The sequence below is a fragment of the Cetorhinus maximus genome, chromosome 1 (genome assembly GCF_964194155.1).
Source record: "Cetorhinus maximus chromosome 1, sCetMax3.hap1.1, whole genome shotgun sequence".
NCBI lineage: Eukaryota > Metazoa > Chordata > Chondrichthyes > Lamniformes > Cetorhinidae > Cetorhinus > Cetorhinus maximus.
This window is the reverse complement of record NC_135879.1, coordinates 99968750-99992572: the sequence shown is the minus strand read 5'-3', so window position 1 is coordinate 99992572 and position 23823 is coordinate 99968750. Positions and strand designations below refer to the sequence as shown.

The 23823-nt window shown below is 43.2% G+C and overlaps 1 protein-coding gene across 1 annotated transcript in view; it reads left to right on the top strand.

Annotated features, from left to right (window-relative positions):
• Positions 1–4227: 4227 nt before the first annotated feature.
• The window catches only part of LOC144682250 (vesicle-associated membrane protein 8), a 57809-nt gene continuing 38213 nt past the window's right edge, over positions 4228–23823 (top strand). The window contains exon 1 of the mRNA XM_078544696.1: positions 4228–4378. Within this exon, the coding sequence (XP_078400822.1) occupies positions 4376–4378 (3 nt within the window). The 5' untranslated portion in view covers positions 4228–4375. The remainder of the gene's footprint in view (positions 4379–23823) is intronic.

The following is a 23823-nucleotide window of genomic DNA, read 5'->3' as shown; positions in this document are numbered from 1 at the left end:
AACCAATTTATACACGAGATGGGGTAGATTTTAAGTATTGGACATTCGTGCTAATCGGCCTATTTTGAGGGCAGGGCATCATGAACATTAAGCAACAGGCTGCCAGTAGAAAATGAGCATCCCAGGTCCACCTGCCATCTCTTTGGCCGTTGCAATATCAGCTAGCAGAGCCTTGGAGTGGAAAGAGATAGATGTCGGACGTAGGAGTTGATTGAAGTACAGGAGGTTCTCGACAGTATAGTGCTATCACCCTCAGGAGATTTTAGTGCGATTAGTTTACATTGGCAGTTTCCATCCTAAATGTGGTGGTAATGTCCCAGTTTTACATTTCCAAGTTCCTTGGAGATGGGAGGAATCTGGTAGAGATATCAGCAGCCTAAAGGTAAAATATGTAGGAGATGAGAGTAGAGGCCAGATCAAGGAAAGGAATAAGAGTAGCACAAACAGTCAGGGAACAGATAAAGTTATAAAACAGACTATAAAATAACTGTTAAAAGTAAAGCAAGAGACGTGACTGATTAAAAACAAATTAAATTGCCTGTACAGCAATGTGCACAGCATCCAAAATAAAGTGGGAGAAATGGAGATTAGGAGAGGACCCAGATGTGATAGAGCTAACAAAAATTTGGCTGCATTCAGAACAAGATTGGCAGTTAAACATTGCAGTATATAATAAATATATAGAAAGGTTAAGGAAGGAGAAAGGGCTGGGGTGGCTGTACTAATTACAGTTAATATAATGGCAGTAGAAAAAAATATATATAACTAACATTAATGGAAACATCCTCGCCACGTTTACACTATTAAACAACTTCATAATTTTAAAGACCTCTCAGTCACTTCTCAGCCTTTTTTTAACTAAAGAGCCGAGCCTGTTCTTTGCTGAAAACTTTAACATCATAGTTCTGATATTATCCTTGTAAATCTTTTTTGCACTTCCCGCAGGGCTTCTGTATCCTTCTTGTAATATGGAGACCAGACTGTGCATAGTACTCTTTAGTATACCAATGTTCTTAATAAGCTTAATATAACTTGTTTGCTTTTAATTCCTGTACCTCTAGAAATGAACCCCAATGTTGTGTTTGTACTTTCCATGGTTTTGGTAACCCTGCATTGCAACTTTTAACGATTTGTGAATCTGTACAAATACACAATATATATATTCGTAATATATTCAAATAGATCCAAAATCCATATGGATTGAGATTAAGGATAAGTAGATCATGCTAATTAGCCTATACTATAAAACACCCAACAGTGAAAGGGATGTGGAGGGACAAATAGGTAGGCAAATGTATGAAATTAGAAAAAGATATGGGCAGAATTTAACACTCCCCTGCCAGCAGGTTTGAAGACCAGGAGACTGGTAAAATGGAGAATGTGGTCTGCCCACCGCCAACCCACCCGCCCCCGATCTGTCCCCCATTTTACAGGGAGCGGCAGAGGCATTGGGTGGCCCACCCATCCTTGGGCCTATTGAGGTCTTTAATGGCCACTTAAATGCCTCATCTCGCCCCTGCCGCTATTTTACCTGCTACATGGGGAGGCCCACACCAGATTGGAAGCCCAGCAGCTTTTACAGCGCGGGATGGTATCGGGCAAGGGAGCAGGGACCTCCTTTGGGGGGTTCCCTGTGCCAATCAGAGTCACCCCCCACCACGGTCATACCCATCTTAAACCCTCCCCCCTGGCTTCTCAAACCCAGTCCCCCAACCGCCTCAATCCCCTGGCTGGGGCATGCTGCCGATACCCACATCATGGGAGGTTTCACCCACCCCCAAATAAACTGGCAAGAGGAGGTGAAGAAATGGGGAAAAGGATTACAGTTCTATGATGAGTCCTGGACTCCTTTCTTACCAAGTACTTAAGAAAGGAATCACTGTTGGATCTGGTAGTGAGCTAGGATAATGAACCAGAACAGCAAGAGAAGTAGGCATGGCAATAGCAGCATCATAAGGTTTAAAATAATGACAGAGAGAGCCATAAGTAAGACAAAGATCAAAGTAATAATTAGGGAAAACATTATGAGTGGATGAGGATAAAACTAAGGAAGGTAAACAGGAAAATCAACATTGACCAAGAAAAAGGTAGAGCAGCACGGGGAAATATTTAATGAGATGATCAATAGAGTTCAGGGGAAATATATCCCATTAAGAAACCAGAACAAACTAGCCAATAATGAGACATATTGGAAAATTTTGCCATTTTTAAACTTCTGGGTGGGTACTCCATTTTCCTTCACCTTCAATCTTCAACACTGTCTACTTGGAAGCCCTCACATCTCCAGTGCAGCTTCCGTTTAAGAGGTACAGACTGCCTTTAAGAGCTGGAGGCAAGTTGGAACATGTGCTAGCTTCACATGCTATTAGCACCACCCCTCCCCCTGCCCCCTCCACATTGTGCAAGCAGCCATTAGTATCTGCTTCTGGGTTCTCAGGCCAATCAGAGAGGGCGAGAGGTGTGACATATGGGATCTGTCAAAGAAATTATTTCAAACTAAAAGGATCCAGGGTATGGGTTGCAATGGCTCACCTGCATTTGGATTTTAGAGAGTGCAGAAACCACAGAAATGGAGAGGAAACTTTGATGGCCACTGGCAATGCCTGGTCCACTGGGAAGGAGGTCGTGTTCCAGGAGGCTGCAGATGTCAGCAATGACTTGCCATGAGAACTTGAGCCTCCTGAAGCAATGGTGCTCACACATGTTGTGAGAGCTGATCCTCTGCCTGTAGACCCTTTGTTGGGAGTCTTGCCACCTTGGAGCTGGATCTCTGTGCCCATCCCTTTTGTCCTGTCAAGGGGAGTGACCTCCTTTGGGGATTCCCCTGTGCCCATCGAAGACATCCTCCCCAATGATCATATCCCTCTTTTAACCCATCGCCTCTGTCCTCTCAAACCCAGTTCCCCCTCGCCCCTCCCCCAACTCCCATTACTGGGGTCTGCCAGCCAGGCCCTGTTGATACCTCGGACTTATCTTGAAGACCAGCTCCATAACCTCCTCTTTTTCGGGGATTGGCCGACAGCGCTCTAAGGCAGGACTTCCTCCCAAATGGGGCCAGACGTCACACTCTGAAACAATTAAGGCTGCTTCCAGCATAAAATGGCTGCGAGTCAGCCAGCTTTTGGGTGGACTAGCTGACAACTGACTTCTCAGTCGGGGTGGCCAGGGCATATGGCACCCCATAAAATCCAGCCCAATGTCACTTTTAGGCAATTTAATTCCCTGCACTCACCCAAACCTGCCTCCCCTTGTTGGGGAAAACTCCCCCTGTATGTATTTAACAGTTAACAAATTGTCAGCAGCGCATGTCTGAATTTTTGATTCGTGTTGATGGCAGGCAAAGCTTTCAATGGCAGCTAATACCTGTACTGTACTAATACTTGTACTAATAACCCCTCCTCCACCCCACCGCCCAACTGTTTCTAATGCTTACAATGATGTTGTTCGAAGCAGTCTAGGAGGTTGAGATGGAGAGGTCAGCAGTGGGAAATGTGGAGGATTTGATGCCACAGGGAAGACAGGGTTACATCTGCCATCAGAGCGCAGGTATTTGGCAAAGCCCAGTCTGCATTTGAACCCCAATGTAGAGGAGACTGCATCTGATGAGAGGTCCATACCTGAAGGTCTTTCTTCTGATATGCTTGACTGACCTGCTGTTTCTGTTTTTATTTCAGATTTCCAGCATTCGCAATTTTGTATTATTTGTACCAATATTATTTGTTTTAGCTCAGAAAGAATTTTACCCTCTGATTCTTGAAATGAGTTTCTTCCCTCTGCAGCCTAATCACACTGGGACCTTTATCTAATCTGAACTTGGAGGATAAACTTCGCCTATTTACTTTTCCAGCTCTGCAGTATAAATTGCACCATGTCACGTTCTGTCTCCTCAGATTTGTTAGCTGCCTGGTGGTAGCAGTCCCTTCATTAGGAATGTGAACTTTATTGCCCAGCCCTTTCCATTCACTGGGGATTTCTAACAGGTGTTGGCTGATGTCAGGGAGGAATCACAACAGAATAAACAACCAATTAGAATCAGCATCGCCAGCAATAGCAGGCAAAGCCATTTTCTGAGGGTGGATCAGGATGTACTAAGGCCTGTTCAGAAACCTATCAGGTGTAGTAAACACCTGCAGAACAGAAAGAACCTCACCTGTTGCTGCGTTGCCATGATTTTAATCAGTAGCAGGCAGTACCTATACCTACGCTCTATTAGCTTCAGTGAAAGGAGGAGGGGAAAGAATCTAGCATCGGCTCAGCTTACAGGCTGGCCTTCAATGAAAATTTTGTGATCCGAGTTAAATATTAACTAGTCACTTCAACATTTTGTTTTCCATTACACTCATCGGCAAAAGCAGGAGCAGCCTCACAGACGACAATGGTAAGTTTGTTTTCCTTTTAATCAAAATGTTTAATTTCTGGTCATATCTGTTTTTACTGCAAGTGTTCCGATGACCTTCGATATAGTGCATGCATACAGCAGAAGATTTTACAAGAAGTGTGAAGCTAAAGGTGGAGAAGCTGTGAACAATAACCGCACTATAATCCAAAAAGGCCAGAGCTTTTGGCTCTCCTTTAGCCTTTCTCAAGGTTCAGAAAAGCACTTTTTTTTTTTCACTGGTATTTTCAAGTATGAAGAGCACCATCGTAAGGTTTATAGGATCTTGCCCAAAATATTTGGTAAGCACGTATGAAAATAGTTCAGCAAAGGCCTCACTGAGGAAATGCATTATGTAGCTTGGCTGTTATTTCAAACCCATCTACCTCCTTCCTCCCAAGCATTATCGGCTCTTTAGAGTTTAGCTATTCTTCTCATAAACACTAACTGAATCACAATTTATTACACTCTCATAGTAATGCAATAAACATCAAACCCAACAACAGTTATTGTTACATTGGTTTTTCCATTAGCAATTGTATTCTTTACCCAGTTTTGTTCCCCTTTTCTTACTCTTCTCTTCAGGTTGCTGGTTTACACTGGGTGTGACTCCGCAGTCACCAGCAGCCCTCCAGGACTTTATCCAAGTGGCTATTCTAGGTGGCAGTAAATATTGGCGCAAAAGCAAAATACTGTGGATGCTGGAAATCTGAAACAAAAACAAAAATTGCTGGAAAAACTCAGCAGGTCTGACAGCATCTGTGGAGAGAAAGACAGTTAACATTTTGAGTCCGTATGACTCCTCTTCAGAACTAAAGAGAAGTAAAAATGTGGTGAAAGATATACTGTTTAAGGGGGGTGGGACAGGTGAAGCTGGATAAAAGGCCAGTGATAGGGGGAGGCAAAGGAGAGATTGCAAAAGACGTCATAAACAAAAGGTCAAAGGGGTGTTGATGGTGGTGATACTGGCTAAATATTGGCAGGCTGTTTGACCACTAGCAGGATCATTTTCAACCCTGAGCCTGTCCTCAACTGATTTCCACATATATTTCCAGCAGGAATTACTGAGTAGCGATCGGGGGCAGGAGCTGTGGATAATTTGTTTTCCATCACCTGCCCTGGGGACATTGGTGCCAGAGTGCCTCCCCACCCCTACACAATGCCAGCTGAGACCTGTTAGGTAACCACAGACTATGGACTGACGGTAGGACTATTCTGTTCTGTATGACCAAGTACCTCAGTACAAGGTGAAGTTACCACAAACACAGACGGAAGGACGGGGGTTGAATTTTTATTTGTTTGTGACAAATCCATCCAACTTCCTGTAGGCTATGTCGACCTCTCAGAAATATCTCTTAAAAGTCATAGCTGTTAAAATTGATTTTTAAAAAAGTGAGATTTCTCAATCATAAATACAAACCACACCAGAAACATAAACATGATTGGAAGCAGAAAGCTGCATCAGTCACATAGACCACAGGGGTAATTAGGTGACATTAATGTGTTCTCTGTTCTGATTTTTCTTTCCCTCTTTCTCTCCTTTTTTTCTGCCGTTCTCTTTGCCTTTTCACAGCCTTTGTAGGTGCACAATTTACAATAGAAATGAAAATCTTCACATTAGAAGTGCAGCTCCATACACTTTTTTAATAGAGGACCTTGAGTATAGCTATAAATGCTGGAATATCCTGGTCTCCAAAGTACCTGTCACTTTTTGTCACTCTCCAAGACCAAGAGGTCAGGAATTTTCAACAGAGTGCAGAAACACAAGAGGTCACCATCCTCTGGCAGGAGGATAGAAATACATGGCCTCCTGTGTGGTCACTTGGCTAGCCAAATAAAAATTAACAGCTAATGGGATAAGCATATCAAACAGAACCAAACAAGAGTTTTATGCACCATGCTCTAACCATCTCATAAAGAATTCCACAGAAGTGCAGAGACATTTGAGGAAGTATTTTTTAAAAGGTAGCGTCTTCATGAAAAGTTGTTTGGGAAGTCTTCTATTCAAGGTGTGAGAACAGCCAAATGTAGTAATGATGAAGTGGTTCAATTTGACATAATTTACATCATTGCTTTGTGTATTTGTGAATGAGCCAAACAAAAAAGCTTTGACAAACACTTCCTCAGCAATACCATATCTAATGAGGCCTGTGTCTTATCTGTCCATTTTTCTTTAGATACTGGCATCAGTCAATATAAATCTAGCAGCAGGGGCTTGGGTGGATTAAGAAACAAGTGGGAAATGCATAAAACGTTTCAGTATGTTTGGGGTTGAAAATGAAGGGGCTCAGAACCAGCCACTGTAGTCCCTTATTGATTTCCCTTAGTCTCTTTCATTTTGATTTTAACCCCTCTTTACCTACCCACCATTTCCCAGCCAAGAGTGCTTGTGTCTGACCTGACCCCAGATCCTCTGCAGTTAATCTGACAGTGAGGAAAGAAGTAGTGGCCAGAGTCCCTCGCATTCCCTCACCTTTTTTCTTTCTTTTACCTCCACCTGTCAAGAGGTGCTGAACATTTCTCAACCTTAATGACGCTTGTCACAATAGCAACACCTATGTGAGGAATTGCGGATGTGAACCTGTGACCTCTGCGCAATGTACTTTGTCACTGAACTGCCTTTCATTAACAGTAATATAATCATACCCTTTGCTTTTACACCACCGCCCTTGAGATATTCTATATCCTGAATTCCAACCTGACATTGATCCTATTTAATGTCTCACACATGACTGACTTGAATTATTGATTTAACCTCCAGTGAAGTGACATCATCTAATTTTAACCTGACCAGATGAAGATCTGGTTTCCAATTTAAAATTATAGATATTTGTTAAAATAATTAATCCAAGAAAGAATCCTCACTGATATACAGGGCCGGGGAGAGAAATCATGGGCCCTGGTGCTTCTCCTGTTTCTGGGCCCCTTATCATCACCATCCCACTCCCCCCCCCCCAACACACACACACCCTCAGCAATACCAGCCTTTAAAAATCCTCCTCACATCCTTTAGGTGCCCAGAATTGGGAACCATAGTCACAGTGGGGTCAAACTGTTTCATATACTTTAGCAAAACTTCTTGGCTTTGGTACTCAGTGCCTTTATTTATAAAGCCCATCGAAAGCTCAGGTTTCATTATGATAGACTTTACGACTATGGCTTTATCAGACAATTACAAAGGACCTGGTCATTCATATTATGCAACCATCTCAGCTTCTTTGAACCTGGCCCTATGCAATATCCAGACAGCAACATCCAAAAGACTTGAACCTCACAAGCACTGCAAACAACCAACCCATGTATAAATGAGAATATCTTGAACTAACAGTGACATATTCTATTGGCATATGACCCGTGGTTTCACTTCTAAGTTTAAAAATGGCAAAACTTTCCAATAAATTAGCACTAACCAATTCAACTACAATAATGTGCTATTTCTATCCACACAAGTGGGTTTTGTTAACAGAAAAATTACACTTTGCATTGCGTACTAAATATTTTCTCATTTCAAATTGAAACTAACCACACTTACAAATGTCCAACATGGAGCCTATACTGCCATGTGTGTGGATAGGCTTTTCAGGAGGGTGGAATGGGAGAAGGTGAGGGTGTGTGTGTGTCCGCACCAAGCAGCATGCGTGTGTGCCCAATTCACTCCCAGTCTCAGGGTTCTCTCTCGCTTACACTCACTCACTCTACAATGTTGAATTTCCTGATTTAGACGAAGAACATTTAAGCAGAAACTAAATTATCATCTAATACATTTGCACAATTAAGGTTGTTCTCTATTTCACTGTGCTGCAAATGTACATGTTTAACCAGAACAGCCGCTGACGTACAAAGAAAACCTATTTAAAACTAGCAGCCTTTATGGTGGAAGTGAAGAGAAAACCTGTGTTTGAACATACCATCACCTCACAAACTTGCCATAGGTTTAAGTGTAGCCTTTTTATAGATACAGAAGTGTTTCTCGGTACACTGTGGATGAACCTATTTGCCAACATATTCTTCTCTTCAGTGCTTCAAAGAAATTCCTCCAGGGCATCTCAATCCTTGTACCTCAAGCTTTCCTTTGCTCTCACTGAACTTTAAAACCGTTGGGCTCCAAAATTCCTGAAGGCCTGCTCCACAGGTGCAAATGTAGCAGAGTGAAATCGCCATTCATCTTAACCTGAAGCTAAAGAATCTCAACCCTTATCACAGGGACGGGGTCATTCGCAGCCAGGATGGGCACATCATGTCTTCAAAGCCACTTCAGTGCTGCCTACCCTAATCCGCCTGCAAGATGGCAGATAGGCCCAATACCGCTCTACTAGTGCAAGCTTAATGCCCATCTCAGTCCTAAAGAAAAAACAGATGAAAGGGTATTTAGTTGCAAGGGAAACCATGCACCAGAAGTAATTACCTCAATCTGCATGAGATCTGTCTGAACACCTCAATGGCCTGGCGAGTTCTGATAAGGGTACCAATGGTGTAATCTGCAGAAAGGCCCTGGAAAACTCCCAGACATGCCACTCTCATGTGGGGGCATGGTGCCCCCCGCCCCTGGATTTAAAGGACCAATGCAAAAGGGGCAGAATCCTGGCACAATTAGTTTCCATCCCATGTTGCTGCCGTCCATTCCCCACCTCTCCCAGCTGGTAGAAATCAGGCTTTCCGTCCCCATGGTTCTTTGATGTATAAAAAATTTAAGCAATGCAACAAGACTAGTTGAAACAAACTCTTAAATTTAAACATGAAGAAATCCATTTATAATGAGTTGTCCATTTATTGTTTCAACTTTATTCAAATTCAGCAACTCAGCTGGGGCAGATTCACAGCATTGAACCTATCAACCTTTTCAAGTTATTGATTGCAAATTGCAAATTTTCCCCATCCATTTCCCCTAATACTCTTACAGAATGTCTTTTTATTCTGTGTGATGTTGCTAGGAGACACTTACCCTAGAAGTGACAACAGTGACATACTCAAGTGTTCTGGGGCCTTGTTCCAAGATGACAGATCATAAGATCATAGATGTTACAGTGTAGAAAAAGACCATTCAGCCCACTGATTGTGTACCAAACTGGTCTACTCTGAACTGTTTGCGTGCTCCAGATTTACATGTGCCAATTATTAAGTGTTGCCGAGAAAAGATATTTTGTCGAAGCTTTTTGTCTTGCACTCATCAGGACAATCACAAGAATACCAAAGTCAGGGGACGCAACAACTTTATACTTGCTGGACTTGTGTAAGAGCGATGAGCTGCTGCGTGATATATCGTCCTCACGGTTTGCTGCGTCTGCGTTTGTATGGGCTGCCCAAGACACACAAAAGTGATGTCCCTTTACGCCCTATCTTATCCATGACGAGTTCTGCACAGCATGAATTGACCAAATGGTTGGGCGAATTGTTACAACCAGTTTTCCAGATGTACAGTGAAGGATTCCTTCACATTGCAAAGATCATACAGGACTTGTATATCAAAGAACAAAAGAACAAAGAAAAGTACAGCACAGGAACAGGCCCTTCGGCCCTCCAAGCCTGCGCCGATCATATTGCCCGTCAACTAAAACATTTTGCACTTCCGGGGTCCGTATCCCTCTATTCCCATCCTATTCATGTATTTGTCAAGCTTCCTCTTAAACACCACTATCGTACCTGCTTCCACCACCTCCTCTGGCAGCGAATTCCAGACACTCACTACCCTCTGCGTAAAAAACTTGCCCCGCACATCTCCTCTATAGTTTTCTCCTCTCACCTTAAATCTATGTCCCCTAGTAGTTGACTCTTCCACCCTGGGAAAAAGCAATGCTGTGTCCATGTGCTTATTTGACATTGCTAGGCTATTCACCAATGTTCCACTTAAGGAAGCCATAGATATTTACGCTACAGCGCAATATAGCACTACATCATGGCGATCTAGACCCGCCACCATTGTGGCAAGTCGCGCAGTTGAGTTCAGTTTTAATGACACCATGTGTGCCCAAATAGATGGTGTTGCAATGGGATCCCCCCTAGGCCCAGCTCTCGCAAACATCTTTGTGAAACGTGGATGGAATGACACCTAACCTCTGACCCCTTGCATATTTCCTATATGTGGATGATAAGTTCGCTATATTTAACTCCACAGCAGCATGTAATAATTTCATTGCGTGTCTTAATGGGCTCCAACCTATGTTCAACTTCACCTTTGGAATGGAGCAGTCAAATGAACTCCCTTTCCTTGACGTACTAGTTGAGAAATCTGCCAGGGGGTTCTCTACCATGGTCTACCACAAGCCTATCTTCACTGGTAAATACATACGTTGAGATTCTTATAGTTCCACACGCTATAAAATTGGCCTTATCGGCATCCTCGTAAATAGGGCCTGAGCCGTTTGCTCACCATGCAAGCTTGATGCTGAAATAGGGCACATCAAAGGCATCTTGTGGGATAATGGCTACCCTTATTAGATCATTTTGTGCTTCATGATGAACAGGCCTAAGGCTGTCACTTTTGACCCTGAAAAGTGCCTAGTCTATCCCAGATTATCCTGGAAGGGCAAGGTGTCTCGGAAATTTGATCAATAAGTGAAGCTAGCTGTTTCACGCTGCCACTATGCAGTAGCAACATGAGTGGTATTCACCACTAACAGGATGCTGCCATCAAGCCAAAAAGATGTTCTGCCTATCTCACAAATGAATAATGTGGTATATGAATTTCAGTGCCAGTGTGATGCTAGGTACGTAGGCCATACATCCCAAAGAATGGCAGATCGTATCAAACAACATGTCCCTTCCACTGTACACAATGGGCAAGGCACAGACCGTACGCAATCAGCCCATGCTTGCAAAACTCAAAACATGGTGTCCAACATTAGATGTGATTCCAGAATTGGACAACATTTGCTAAATAATCCTCAGTGTGCTAAAATTTACACCAGCAGCCAATTTAAGATTGTCAGTTGGGCTTGCAGTATGGCATATTTGTGTGTACTGGAAGCTACATATATTAGTACATCGGGTCCTGCACTTTGCAGACAGAAAGAACATGTACACAGATTGCACCTGTTTTAGCTGATCAAAATAAGTGATAGCCATTTGCTGGTTCATTCCTCAGGGCAATGTCTTGACCAATCAGAGTCAAGCTGCCTGGTTTAAATTTCAAACAAGGCTTGGCAGTTAACTGTCAATCACCATTAACTGGTGCATCCTCCATGGCAACGCCTCTACCAGAGTCCACTTGCCAACCAATTAGCACTGTCTTCTCATACAGCATAAAGTTGTTGCTTCCCCAGATATTGGTATTCTTGCAATTGTCCTGATGAGTGCAAGACAAAAAGCTTTGACAAAATGTCTTCTTCCAGCAATACTGAAGTTCGTCACTATTTTCTTCCTGCCCATTACTGCACTTAGTGGAAATCTGGGATGATTCTGCTCTAACTTTCAATTGCAGTCCCACTGCTCTTTACATATGCTGTCATCACCCACTTCATCAAAAAAACCAACTTTTGACTTGTGTCCTTGCAAATTACCCTCCATTTCTTCACTTCCCTCTCCAAGCTTCTTGAATGTGATATCACCTCCCAAATCCATGGCCACCTTTCCAGCAGCTCCATGTTTGTATCCCTCGAATTTCTGCCTTTACAATAACACTGAAACGGTGCTTATCAAAGTCACAAATACGTTGTAAGCTGGGTTCCTAGAATTCATTGGCACATCTAGGCCGGTTACTGCAGCAAGTCAACACAATTCAGTGGCAAGAGAATGTTGATTCTACTGCAGCTCTAGCTCAGTTTAGGGGACCTAGCATTTCTTTGCTATTGGTTATAAAAACTGAGTTTAACATCCCGCCCATCCTTGAATATAACACACCAACAAATCTCCACTAGGAACAGGTTACTTGCCTGCAGTCCAAGAAATGATGGAAGGTGCAGAAGTGAACAAAGAAAATAAACTTTTCAATGTGACAAAAATAAAAATGGGGGAATAAAGTAAACATGTATTTCTGCAACACTAGGGCTGCAATAACGTAAAAACTCCAACTTCCAAAATGTGCAGTTGTGTACTTTATCTCTGTAAAACATCTCTGGTTACATTAGAAAACTAGTAATATATGAGATTTGATATGATTAAAATATCATAATGCTTAGAGAACCACACAACAAGATATTGATGTGAGAAAGATCTCTGGGGAGAAGTAACTTCTGCAAAGCATGTTAGAAGATCTATTGCTATGCATTGCAAAACTTGTACCTGAAAATGTTCACAGCTGATACAGTCCTTGCAGTGTTATCGTTGGAACTTGCTCTATGCCTGGGTTCCACTCACTGCTCTTGTCTGTGGTACTGAAGGTGCGATGGCTGAAAGCCACCTGGCATTAGCTGTGGTATCCAGGCACAGTCGATATCGGAAATACAGTTACAGACACAATAAGCAGGAGTTAGGCATGGAGTAATTTTCAACCACAACACCTTGAATGCAGAAAACAGCAGAAGGACATTCCACAATAAAGAGAAATATTCTACAGTATTCTCCTGGGCCTTGGAATCATGGTGCAGTATGGACCAGATTCATAAAATTTAGTCCAAACAACGAGTATTTCCTACTGTCCTGTAAGTTAACTGGGAGAATAGCTAATCAGAGACTGGCATGTGATTCTTGACCTCATACGTTGAATCATTTTCATATATTCCATCTCTCCCAGCTCAGTTATTCAATTTGCAACTTGGTTACACTTGTGCGAAAAATGCAAAATATTTTGTGTAACCTGATCGAGTGATGTCATTGTCAAATGAAGGGAAGGGTAAAACTCCAAGAAGTATGACTAATGGGAAACAAAGCAGCAGGTTAGTGTGTGGGGGGGTGGATTCAACTTCATGGAAAATTATGAAAAAACTGAAAAGAAAGGAGAGCCCAGGAGAGGCTATTAAAGTCCCCAAAACACAAAATAGGACAGAGTGTTTGGAAAGGGCTAGGAATCTAACTTCAAGCACATCAGATAAAGGGAAGGCAATGAGAAAGGGGGCGGGGAATACAGGACTGAAGGTGTTGTATCTAGATGCACGTAGTATACAAAATAAGGTAAATGAGCTTGTGGCGCAGATTGAAATTGGCAGGTATGATGTGGTGGGCATCACGGAGACATGGCTGCAAGGGGATCAGGACTGGGAGCTAAATATCCAAGGATATACATCCTATGGAAAAGATGGGCAGTTGGCAGAGGGGGTGGGGTTGCTTTGTTAGTAAGAAATGAAATTAAATCGATAGCAAGAAATGAAGTAGGGTCAGATGATGTAGAATCTGTGTGGGTAGAGTTGAGGAACCGCAAAGGTGAAAAAACCATAATGGGAGTTATGTACAGGCCTCCGAACAGTAGTCAGGATGTGTAGCACAAGATACACCAGGAGATAGAAAAGGCGTGTAAGAAAGGCAAGGTTACAGTGATCATGGGGGATTTCAATATACAGGTAGACTGGGAAAATCAGGTTGGTAGTGGATCCCAAGAAAAGGAATTTGTGGAATGTCTACAAGATGGCTTTTTGGAGCAGCTTGTGGTGGTTCCCACTAGGGAACAGGCAATTTAGATTTAGTGATGTGTAATGAGGCAAATTTGATAAGGGAGCTTAAGATGAAGGAACCCTTAGGAGGAAGTGACCATAATATGATAGAATTTACCCTGCAATTTGAGAGGAAAAAGCGGGAATCAGATGTAACGGTATTACAGGTGAATAAAGGCAACTGCAGAGGCATGAGGGAGGAGCTGGCCAGAATTGACTGGGAGATGAGCCTAGCTGGAAAGACAGTGGAACAGCAATGGCAGGAGTTTCTGGGAGTAACTTGGGAGACACAGCAAAAATTCATCCCTAGGAAGAAGAAGCATACTAAAGGGAGGACGAGGCAACCATGGCTGACAAGGGCAGTCAGGGACAGCATAAAAGCTAAAGAGAAAGCATACAATGCGGCGAAGAGCAGTGGGAAACCAGGGGATTGGGAAGCCTACAAAGACCAACAGAGGACAACTAAAAAAGAAATAAGGAGGGAGAAGATTAAATATGAGGGTAAACTAGCCAGTAATATAAAAGAAGATTGCAAGAGTTTTTTTTAGATATATAAAGGGTAAGAGAGAGGCAAAAGTGGACTTTGGGCTGCTGGAAAATGACGCTGGAGAAGTAGTAGTGGGGAACAAAGAAATGGCAAAGGAACTGAATAAGCACTTTGCGTCAGTCTTCACGGTGGAAGACACGAGTAACATCCCTAAAGTTCAAGAGAGTCGGGGGGCAGAGGTGAGTATGGTGGCCATTACCAAGGAGAAGGTGCTAGGAAAACTGAAAGGTCTGAAGGTGGATAAATCACCTGGACCAGATGGATTACACCCCAGAGTTCTGAAGGAGATAACTGAAGAGATAGTAGAGGCGTTAGTGGTGATCTTTCAGGAATCACTCGAGTCAGGGAGGGTCACAGAGGACTGGAAAATCGCTAATGTAACCCCCCCTGTTTAAGAAAGGAGTGAGGCAAAAGACAGGAAATTGGGGCTGATTAGCTTGACCTCGGCTTTGGTAAGATTTTAGAGTCCATTATTAAGGATGAGATTTCAGAATACTAGGAAGTGCATGGTAAAATAGGGCAAAATCAGCATGGTTTCATCAAGGGGAGGTCATGCCTGACAAATCTGTTAGAATTCTTTGAGGAGGTAATGAGCAGGTTAGACAAAGGAGAGCCAATGGATGTTATCTACTTGGACTTCCAGAAGGCCTTTGACAAGGTGCCACACAGGAGGCTGCTCAGTAAGATAAGAGCCCATAGTGTTAGAGGCAAGGTACTAGCATGGATAGAAGATTGGCTATTGGAAAGACTGTTTTCTAAATGGGGAGAGAATTCAGAAATCTGGAGTGCAAAGGAACTTGGGAGTCCTAGTCCAGGATTCTCTTAAGGTTAACTTGCAGGTTGAGTCGGTAGTTAGGAAGGCAAATGCAATGTTGGCACTTATTTCGAGAGGACTAGAATATAAAAGCAGGGATGTGCTGCTGAGGCTTTATAAGGCTCTGGTCAGACCACATTTAGAATATTGAGAGCAATTTTGGGCCCCGTATCTCAGGAAGGATGTTCTGGCCCTGGAGAGGGTCCAGAGGAGGTTCACGAGAATGATCCCAGGAATGAAAGGCTTAACATATGAGGAACATTTGAGGACTCTGGGTCTATACTCAGTGGATGAGGGGGGGATCTGATTGAAACTTACAGAATACTGAAAGGCCTGGATAGAGTGGACGTGGGGAAGATGTTTCCATTAGTAGGAGAGACTAGGACCCGAGGACACAGCCTCAGAGTAAAGGGAAGACCTTTTAGAACAGAGATGAGGAGAAACTTCTTTAGCCAGAGAGTGGTGAATCTGTGGAATTCATTGCCACAGAAGGCTGTGGAGGCCAGGTCATTGAATGTATTTAAGACCGAGATAGATAGGTTCTTGATTCGTAAGGGGATCAAAGGTTACGGGGAGAAAGCGGGAGAATGGGGTTGAGAAACTTATCAGCCATGATTGAATGGCGGAGCAGACTCGATGGGCCGAATGGCCTAATTTCTGCTCCTATGTCTTATGGTCTTATTATCCCAGCATATCACATGAATAGGCTTTGTTCAGACCAGACACATATATGTGAGCTAAGTTAAGCTTAAAAATCTTCTAAATTGGTAGGTAACTAGATATAGTCCACAAGGGACCATAGGCAGAGAGAGAGAAGTGATAACATAGCTTGAGGGGCACCACTCCACATCAAGCATAGGGCAAAGTAAGGAGGTAAGCCTCTGTGAACTACCACAGCCAATGGGGGGGTTGGACCCACACTGTTGCTATCATTATGCACGACCCTCTAGCCATCTAGCCAACTGAGCTAACTGATCCAAACCAGTACATACGGATTTAGTATACTCATTTCTTTATGAATCATGTTGTTAAAGGTAATTTTTTAAAAAAAATTTCAACAAGCTTCAATTGTTTGATTTACTTTATCTTTTGGAAAGTCAAATATTATAAATAAGGGTATCATGCAACTTAGTTGTATCAATAAAAACTACATAAATGAATACTCCTGCTCTTTGTGACCTTGGCATTTGCTCCGGGTGCTGTAAGCACGTCCTATCCCGAAAACACAGTTCATGTGAGATGCAGCGCCACCTCCTGCGAGGTAGCTGTCATTAGCTGTCTTGGTTGTGATCCATGAAATTTGAAATGCTGCAAGATCCATTTTTCTTTCAGACCTTGTTTTTAGGATCAGATTAATGCTGTTCTCTGGAATAATTAATTTTAAAATAATCCCCCACCTGCCCTCCCCTATATTTTATGCTGCACTGTCCCACAAATAATTCTGCAGCTGTGTAGCCATGGCAGACAATGAGTTCCCAGAAACTTCTGTTAATTGTGTTTATCAACAGATTATGTGTCGGGTGGTCAGGGATATCTCTCACCTTTTTTCTTTTAATATCAATAACAAACACTAACTAATGTATTTCTTGTGGTAATGGGTTACTAATATCTGTGCTGAAATGTGATGTTTAACTGATCTCATTCCCACTGTTTCCCTGGGGTTTCACCAGTCTCCATGAATTTATAGGTTCTCTCCTTATCATGCCACTCGTTCTCTGAACACAGTATCTCTAACTATCTTTCCCTCTCTCAAATTCCATTCTCTTGCTATCCTGCTCAGCTTATTATATTTTCTGGTGTTTATAGGATGTCAAAACAAAAGCTCCAAGTGTATATAATTAGAACATATCATTTTCCCACTTCCATTAAAAACACAGGGCGGAATTTTCAGCTGGCAGGATTTTACGGTCCTGCCGAAATCAATGGATTTTTGAACACCTTGCCGCATTTTTACTGCCCCCCCACCGTGATGGGGCCATAAAATTCCGCCCACTGTCTCTATTTAAAACCATACTTCATATGCATTTTGCTTTAAAAAAGCTTTTGAAACTTGACCTCTCATTTCTCGTCAAATAATATTGAAAACAGCCGAACAGAGAACGCTAGAAAAATATATCATCCAAGGAAATTAGGTACACTGTTGTGTACTCGAACTGCACAATCCAGCTTCAGCAAAAATATTTAAGTCCAAATCTAGGCTTTTGGGAGAAGCTAAATTCTTCGACAAAGCTTTACTAAAGCCAGTAGACCACACAAAGCATAATTCAAGGGATAAATATAATCAAATAATGGTGAAATATTTTTAATATTTTGTTTAGACCTTTATTTTGGACACTAGAATTTTTACTCACCGACAGAAAGTTACCTGATAACCAGATTGGGTAGTTATAAGATGATGAGTTTTAATAAGTGATTTCCATTATAAATCTGGACATAGGAACTCATAATGGGAAAAGAAAAGTTAACACAGAAGTATGCCAAGAAAGTGACAACAGGGAGGTTTTGTACCCAACCGCTGCACAAAAACATAATTTTTTTAATAAGGTATAGATAGCCATGCAAATTGAAGTACGCTAATTCTTACCATTGTTTTTCTCCATGGTGACCTTATAAGATATGCTTGTCTGATTATGTTATCTAAAGTAATGTCTAAGTGTCTTTGAATTGGTGGAATAACTGTGGTGACTGGTTACTTTTCAATATTGTAGCTCTGTAGAGTGCTAATGGTCCTGACCACTGGTTGCTGGGGCGTGAGATGATCCCGCAATACTGTACCCACAACACAGTGGCTCCCAACATCTTCCCATCCTTTAGTACTTCATCAGTTGTTTCAGACACCTTGATGGAGTGGGTGGATTTGAGGACATTCTGAGAGGAACTGCCTCATTGATGAATTTTCATCATGCCCCAGGTGCTGGATGTTGCAGCTGATAACCAGTGATCTGTGAGGGTGCTCCATACAGCATCCCCAGTGTGGCATTAATCCACTATCATAGCCCTGTACAGCCAAACATTCAGTCTGTCAAATCTGGCAGCAAAACTCCTGTATGGGTGCCCAAACTCAGTGGGACCAGTCACAATGTTCGTGAGAGAATGTGCTTCCACCTTCTGTGCCTTGGAGTTCCTCAGAAGATGGGAATGAAGATGACATTTGCTCCATGTTACTCTGCATGTTCTTGCTTAGCTGCATACAGGCCACATACGTGTGGCCACACAAAGAAATTAAAGGTACCGTGTATTGAAAAACCTGGCTGAGCATAATGAAATTTTACAGAGAACATTGCTACTTTCTGTTTGAGTAAATCCTTCACACATTGTTGCAACAATGTCAGAGTTGCACGTTCTGTAAAGGGTTAACATCAGAAGCATTTGATGCTGATGTAATGATGATGTAACATCATGTGATTGAGTAACAAGAGACCTGGAGGGAGGAGAAGTTCCAACCTCGTGCAGAGTTCCCAATATGTACATAGTAGCTATAAGTAAAAAGTAATGGTTTTAACAAACTACAGTCTCGAGCAGCTTACTTTGGGAGAGTAGATAAGCCCCAAAGAATCCCATCTAGACCCTGAACACACAATGAAACCCATTCCCCACCAGTTACTTCAGGGAACAAATGTCATGAAGATCTACTGCTTCTACCGTAAGTATGTCTGTGGGAAGATCCAATCCTCCCCTGTACATAAATGCTGTGTGCTCTAACCTGCTCTTTGCTGTTCCTCTTCTGCCACTTCCACTTACTCCTCCTCACCCAGTGCTCCTATCTGGCCCATGCCATCCATTATCCATGGGATCTGTACTGCTGCTTGGGACAGATGTAAGCTGCTGCCTTGATATTACCGTCCACATAGTCACAGCTCAAAAGTCCAAGCCCAACCAGTTGTAGCAGCTGCATCAGCATGCTGGGCCACCACCTGCACTGCTCCTCTCTATGTGGCTATGTGACTCCCTGGCTTTGAAGTACACAGGAAGATGTTAACAACTCGCAGAGCAGCCTGTATCTATCCCTGTGCCTAATCTACCTCCCTTCCTTTGCAAGGTCATTGCAAAATAGCGCACACATTGCTGGTGATGACCATACCCATTTTGAGTAGAACTTTGAACTATTGTGTGAATGGTGTTAATGTGCCACATTAGGGTTGTGAGCTACAACCTTTGTGCAATGAAAGATTGTTGAAAGCAACAAATGATATCTGCATGATATTGGCCTAGGGGTGTAGCAGTTAAATATTTAGCTTTGATCCATGCCATAGTAGGTGTGAGTAGTGCGGATACAATTATTTTGATACCTTTCCTGATGCCAGTGAACTTTTTCCACATTTGCTTCCAGTTGGACCTGTGATTTAACATGAGGTTCAAGCTTTGGTTCTCAAGAGAACTAACTTCCTTTGCTGCTTCTCCTAGAAGGAAGTTCCACTAATACTGGCACCAGCGGGACCCAATTCTGAACAGGGAAATGAAAACCACTCAGAACTGGCGCTCTAGTAGAAAGTGCCAGTGATACTGGTGATAGGGCCAGTCGGAACTGCCAGTTTTCCTGGCGATATTACTAGTACTAGTCCGAACTGATTATTTTTCCCAGTTAATCCAATGGTCTTTATTGCTGGTGCACTTTGAGTGAGCATCAACAGGTGTTTTAAAAAAAAACTGAAAGCACGCAGTCCCCTTCCAAAATGTATTTGTGTGGATGAAGATGCTCAAGATTAATAAGTTGATTCTGCAGATTTAGAGGGTATGTCCCAACAAACACTCAGAATAAAAGTTTGCATAAAAGCTGTGCAAATTTTATTGTGAAAAATGGCAACCATAAAAAACTAAAATACAGAATTGACCCCCAAGAAAAAAACTCAGAATAAAGGAATCAGTAAAAACTGCACCAACTTTATTGCTGAAAAAATGGAGCCTACGCAAATAAATACACGCTATCACTACACTAAACTGCTGATTGATTTCAGGTTGATTTTGGTTTTCTGTTAAGATCCATGATCCTTCTCCATGATGTAATTGTCCAGCCTGCCTAGCTCCTTCGAGATCTCCTCATTCAACCCATTCGTCTTCAGTCAATGGGTGAAACATGCTGCAGGTGGGGAGGGAAGAAGAAAAACATGAGCATTGACTCACTGAAACCATTAAAGTCACAACTGAGGTCACTATTGAGATAGAAGCGACATCTATCGCAGGGAGAGATGGGACGTTAAAACAGATGGATATCTACAGTGAATGCAATCTAAGAAAAATCAGTGCTTGTGGAAGCACTCTTCCTGGGTGAGAGCGGGGATTTTACTGTGTCATGTGTGCCAGTGTTTGAGAAGCGTGGACACATGCGATCATATATGGACTGCCTCTGAGCAGCATACAACAGCAGCCAGGGACTTAACAAATAACGTACATGTCCTCTGGCCTGTGACGTTTTCCCATTGCCATTCGGTGATCACCAAGCGGCCCTACAATTGAACCTGTAGGGAAAAGAAAGGAACATATCAGTAGCCTGCATGTAAATATGGACTAAATTACCATAGGGCAGAATTTTATGCCTCATAGGCGAGCACGTACCTGACTCGATCGGGCGTAAATTAGCACGAGAAGATGTCAGGCGAGCATCCTGACGTCATCCTGCACGCGCGCAATCTTCAGTTCGGCAGGCGTGCGCAGGTGCCAGAGCCATGCCCGCCATCAATTAAAAGGCCACTTACGGTCATTAAAAAGCCAATTGAGCTCAATTTTACATTGTCCGTGAGATTTCGTGCTCGTCGCACAGGCAGGTGGGCAGCTCACATTTTGCAAAACCAAGGGTGGGATAAAAAGGGTCAGCAGCATTGCCATTGTGAGTAGTGAGGAGTTTAGGAGATAGTTTACTGCTGGTTGCTTATTTAAACATGACAGCTTCATCTCTGTTCTGAGTTTCATTCTTAGCATTTCCAGGCCTCATTTCAGGACTCATTGGTTTCTCCAAGGCCCCTGGAGGATTTTGACCGTGTGGACCCTTGGAGGTGGCACTCCTGAGGAGGAAGAGAGAGGAAGAAGGGAGAGGAGGCCAGGTGTTCCAATGCAGCTTCCAGGGGAGGGACCTGTGGGAGGAGAGGCGCAGGCACAAGGGGCCAGCAGGTAGTACAAGGCGGAAGGGGCCACAGAAGATGCCACTGCCCTGCTGCCAGGGTTTACAGGCAGCGATGCAGCTACCTCAATATGTCTGAGTGCAGTGCTTAAGTAGGCTCCGCCTCTCCAGGGAGACTGTAACTTCCATTTGTCAGATGATTGAGCCTGAGATCAGCTCCGACTGACTGGGTGGAAACCCCATGCCAGTGGCTCTGAAGGTCACAGTGGCCTTAAACTTATATGCTTCCGGCTCTTTCCAGGGATCAGTGGGGGATCTGTGTGGAGTCTCCCAATCAGCTGTCCACAGTTGCATCAAGCTGGTGACAGAAGCTCTGTTCAGGTGGGTAATGACATTTATTCATTTCTGTATGGACGAGGCCAGCCAGGCTGAGTGAGCCAGAGGCTTTGCAGTGATTGCCGGGTTTACCCGCATCCAGGGCACAATCAACTGCACACATGTGGCCATCAAGGCACCAGCGAGTTAGTCGGGTGCCTTTGTCAACAGGAAGAGATTCCACTCAATGAATGCCCAGATAGTGTGTGACCACAGGACGCAGATTCTGCAAGTCTGTGCAAGGTACCCAGGCAGCTTCCATGACACTTACGTCATGAAGAGACATTAATGTCTATAATGTTATTGGAAATTATTTTTAAAATGGAATTGTCATAGGGTCGTGTCTGTGTGTGCCTTAATTGGATTAAAGCCAGCTAGACTGAGCCCTTTGTTGTATAGTAGTTTTGGGATGTAAATTAGATAAACATAAGGAGGATAGAAGGTAAAGTGTAAATTTGCACTTGTTGAATAAAGCATTCAAGAGTGGGAGTAAAATCTTGCACCTAGCTGGGAGATGCCAAGCAATGTGTTTATATTACTAATAAAATTAGTGGGATGAAAATGTTATTGTTAGAAGATGTGACATTAAAATCCTAGGATACCATGGAGAATTTACATTCAAAGAAAAAGCTAGGTATAATCAGAAAGGAGCTTGTGTGTGTAAGGCAGAGGCATTTAAGATCTAAACAACCTGTAAGCCGACAACTGTGTCTGCAAAGGAACCAAATTGCAAGGAACCTCATTTTGAATTCGTAATGTCAAATGTGCTTTGCCTGGTGACTGTTTAAAGTCTTTGGGTTACTGTTGCCTTGATGGAGATTTTCCCAGGGGTGATTAATTTAGGGATTTGTTTAAAAGTTATTATAGTAGTAATTTGTAGACATGTGTATGCATTTATTTTGTTGTAAATTAATAAATGTTTAATTTAGTTTTATATAAAAAAGCCTCTTGAGAGGCTTTTTATTCTTATTCCTGAATTCAGAGCTGCAACTCAAACATACCAATTGAAAATACAGGTTATGACAGTTGTTCACAAAGTTTCCCTCTGAGGTTTAAACAACTCAGCCTTTACCAACTGCTGAGTCATAACAACTTATATACTGAGACACTCCCAGGTGCCGAGCCTATTCAGTGCTCCAGCCAACTGGATGGATGGCTGCTGGATGACAAGGGCTATCTGTTGAAAAGGTGACTTATGACGCCTCTCCGCCACCCAAGAACAGAGGCAGAGCAGCATTATAATATCATGGCTCCAAAAGGGTGGTGATGGAGAAGACCATAGGTCTTTTGAAGATGCGCTTCTGATGCCAGGACCATTCAGGGGTAGCAATACAATACCCTCCAGAGCAGGTGTCACTGATAGTGGTTGCATGCCGCACTCTCCACAATCTGGCACTGGCAAGGGGGGACCCACTGGAGCAAGAGGGTCTTGACGCAGCTCCACAGGCCACAGAGGGTGAATTCCGTACTGAGTCAGAATATCCTTCAGGGAGGCAGGGACACCAGGGACACCTTGATCCAGCACTCCTTTGGCTGGGCTGCCAAAGATCTGCTCCCACCTCATGCCAGAGCTGCTGCCTCCATCCCAGATGTCTGAAATGACCCTTTCATTCGAACCCAAAGTCCACCCAGTGCCTGTGCAATAAAGTTTAGAGCCACTCATGTCCAACATTACATACTGGCATTCCCTGCACCAGGGAAAAAAGGTGAAGCATAGTCAGGTCATTATGATAAAAACAAAATTTCACAATCCAAACAAATTAACATAAACTTCTCTGGTCTTCTTTCCCAAACCAGTAAACATAAACAAAACATTACAAAACAGAAGATCACCCGTAAACAGTCCCTCTTGTGCTCATGGTGCCTTAAACTTATGTTTGCAAGTGCTACGTCTTGGTTCCCCCCAACCACCACCACTCCCCACCCTCCCATCTCCCCCCCACCCCCCCTCGCTGGCAGCGACATTGGAGGCAGCCTGCTGACTCTGGTGTCTTGTTGGCCTTGATAATTTTGGCGGTCGCCCTCTGGCCCGTGGAGGCTGAGTTGGCCCCACCTGGGAGGGAGTGGCATCTCCCCAGTTGCTGTAGCCTCATCAGATGCCACGGTCACTGTCAGCGGGCCAGAGGAACTGCTGCT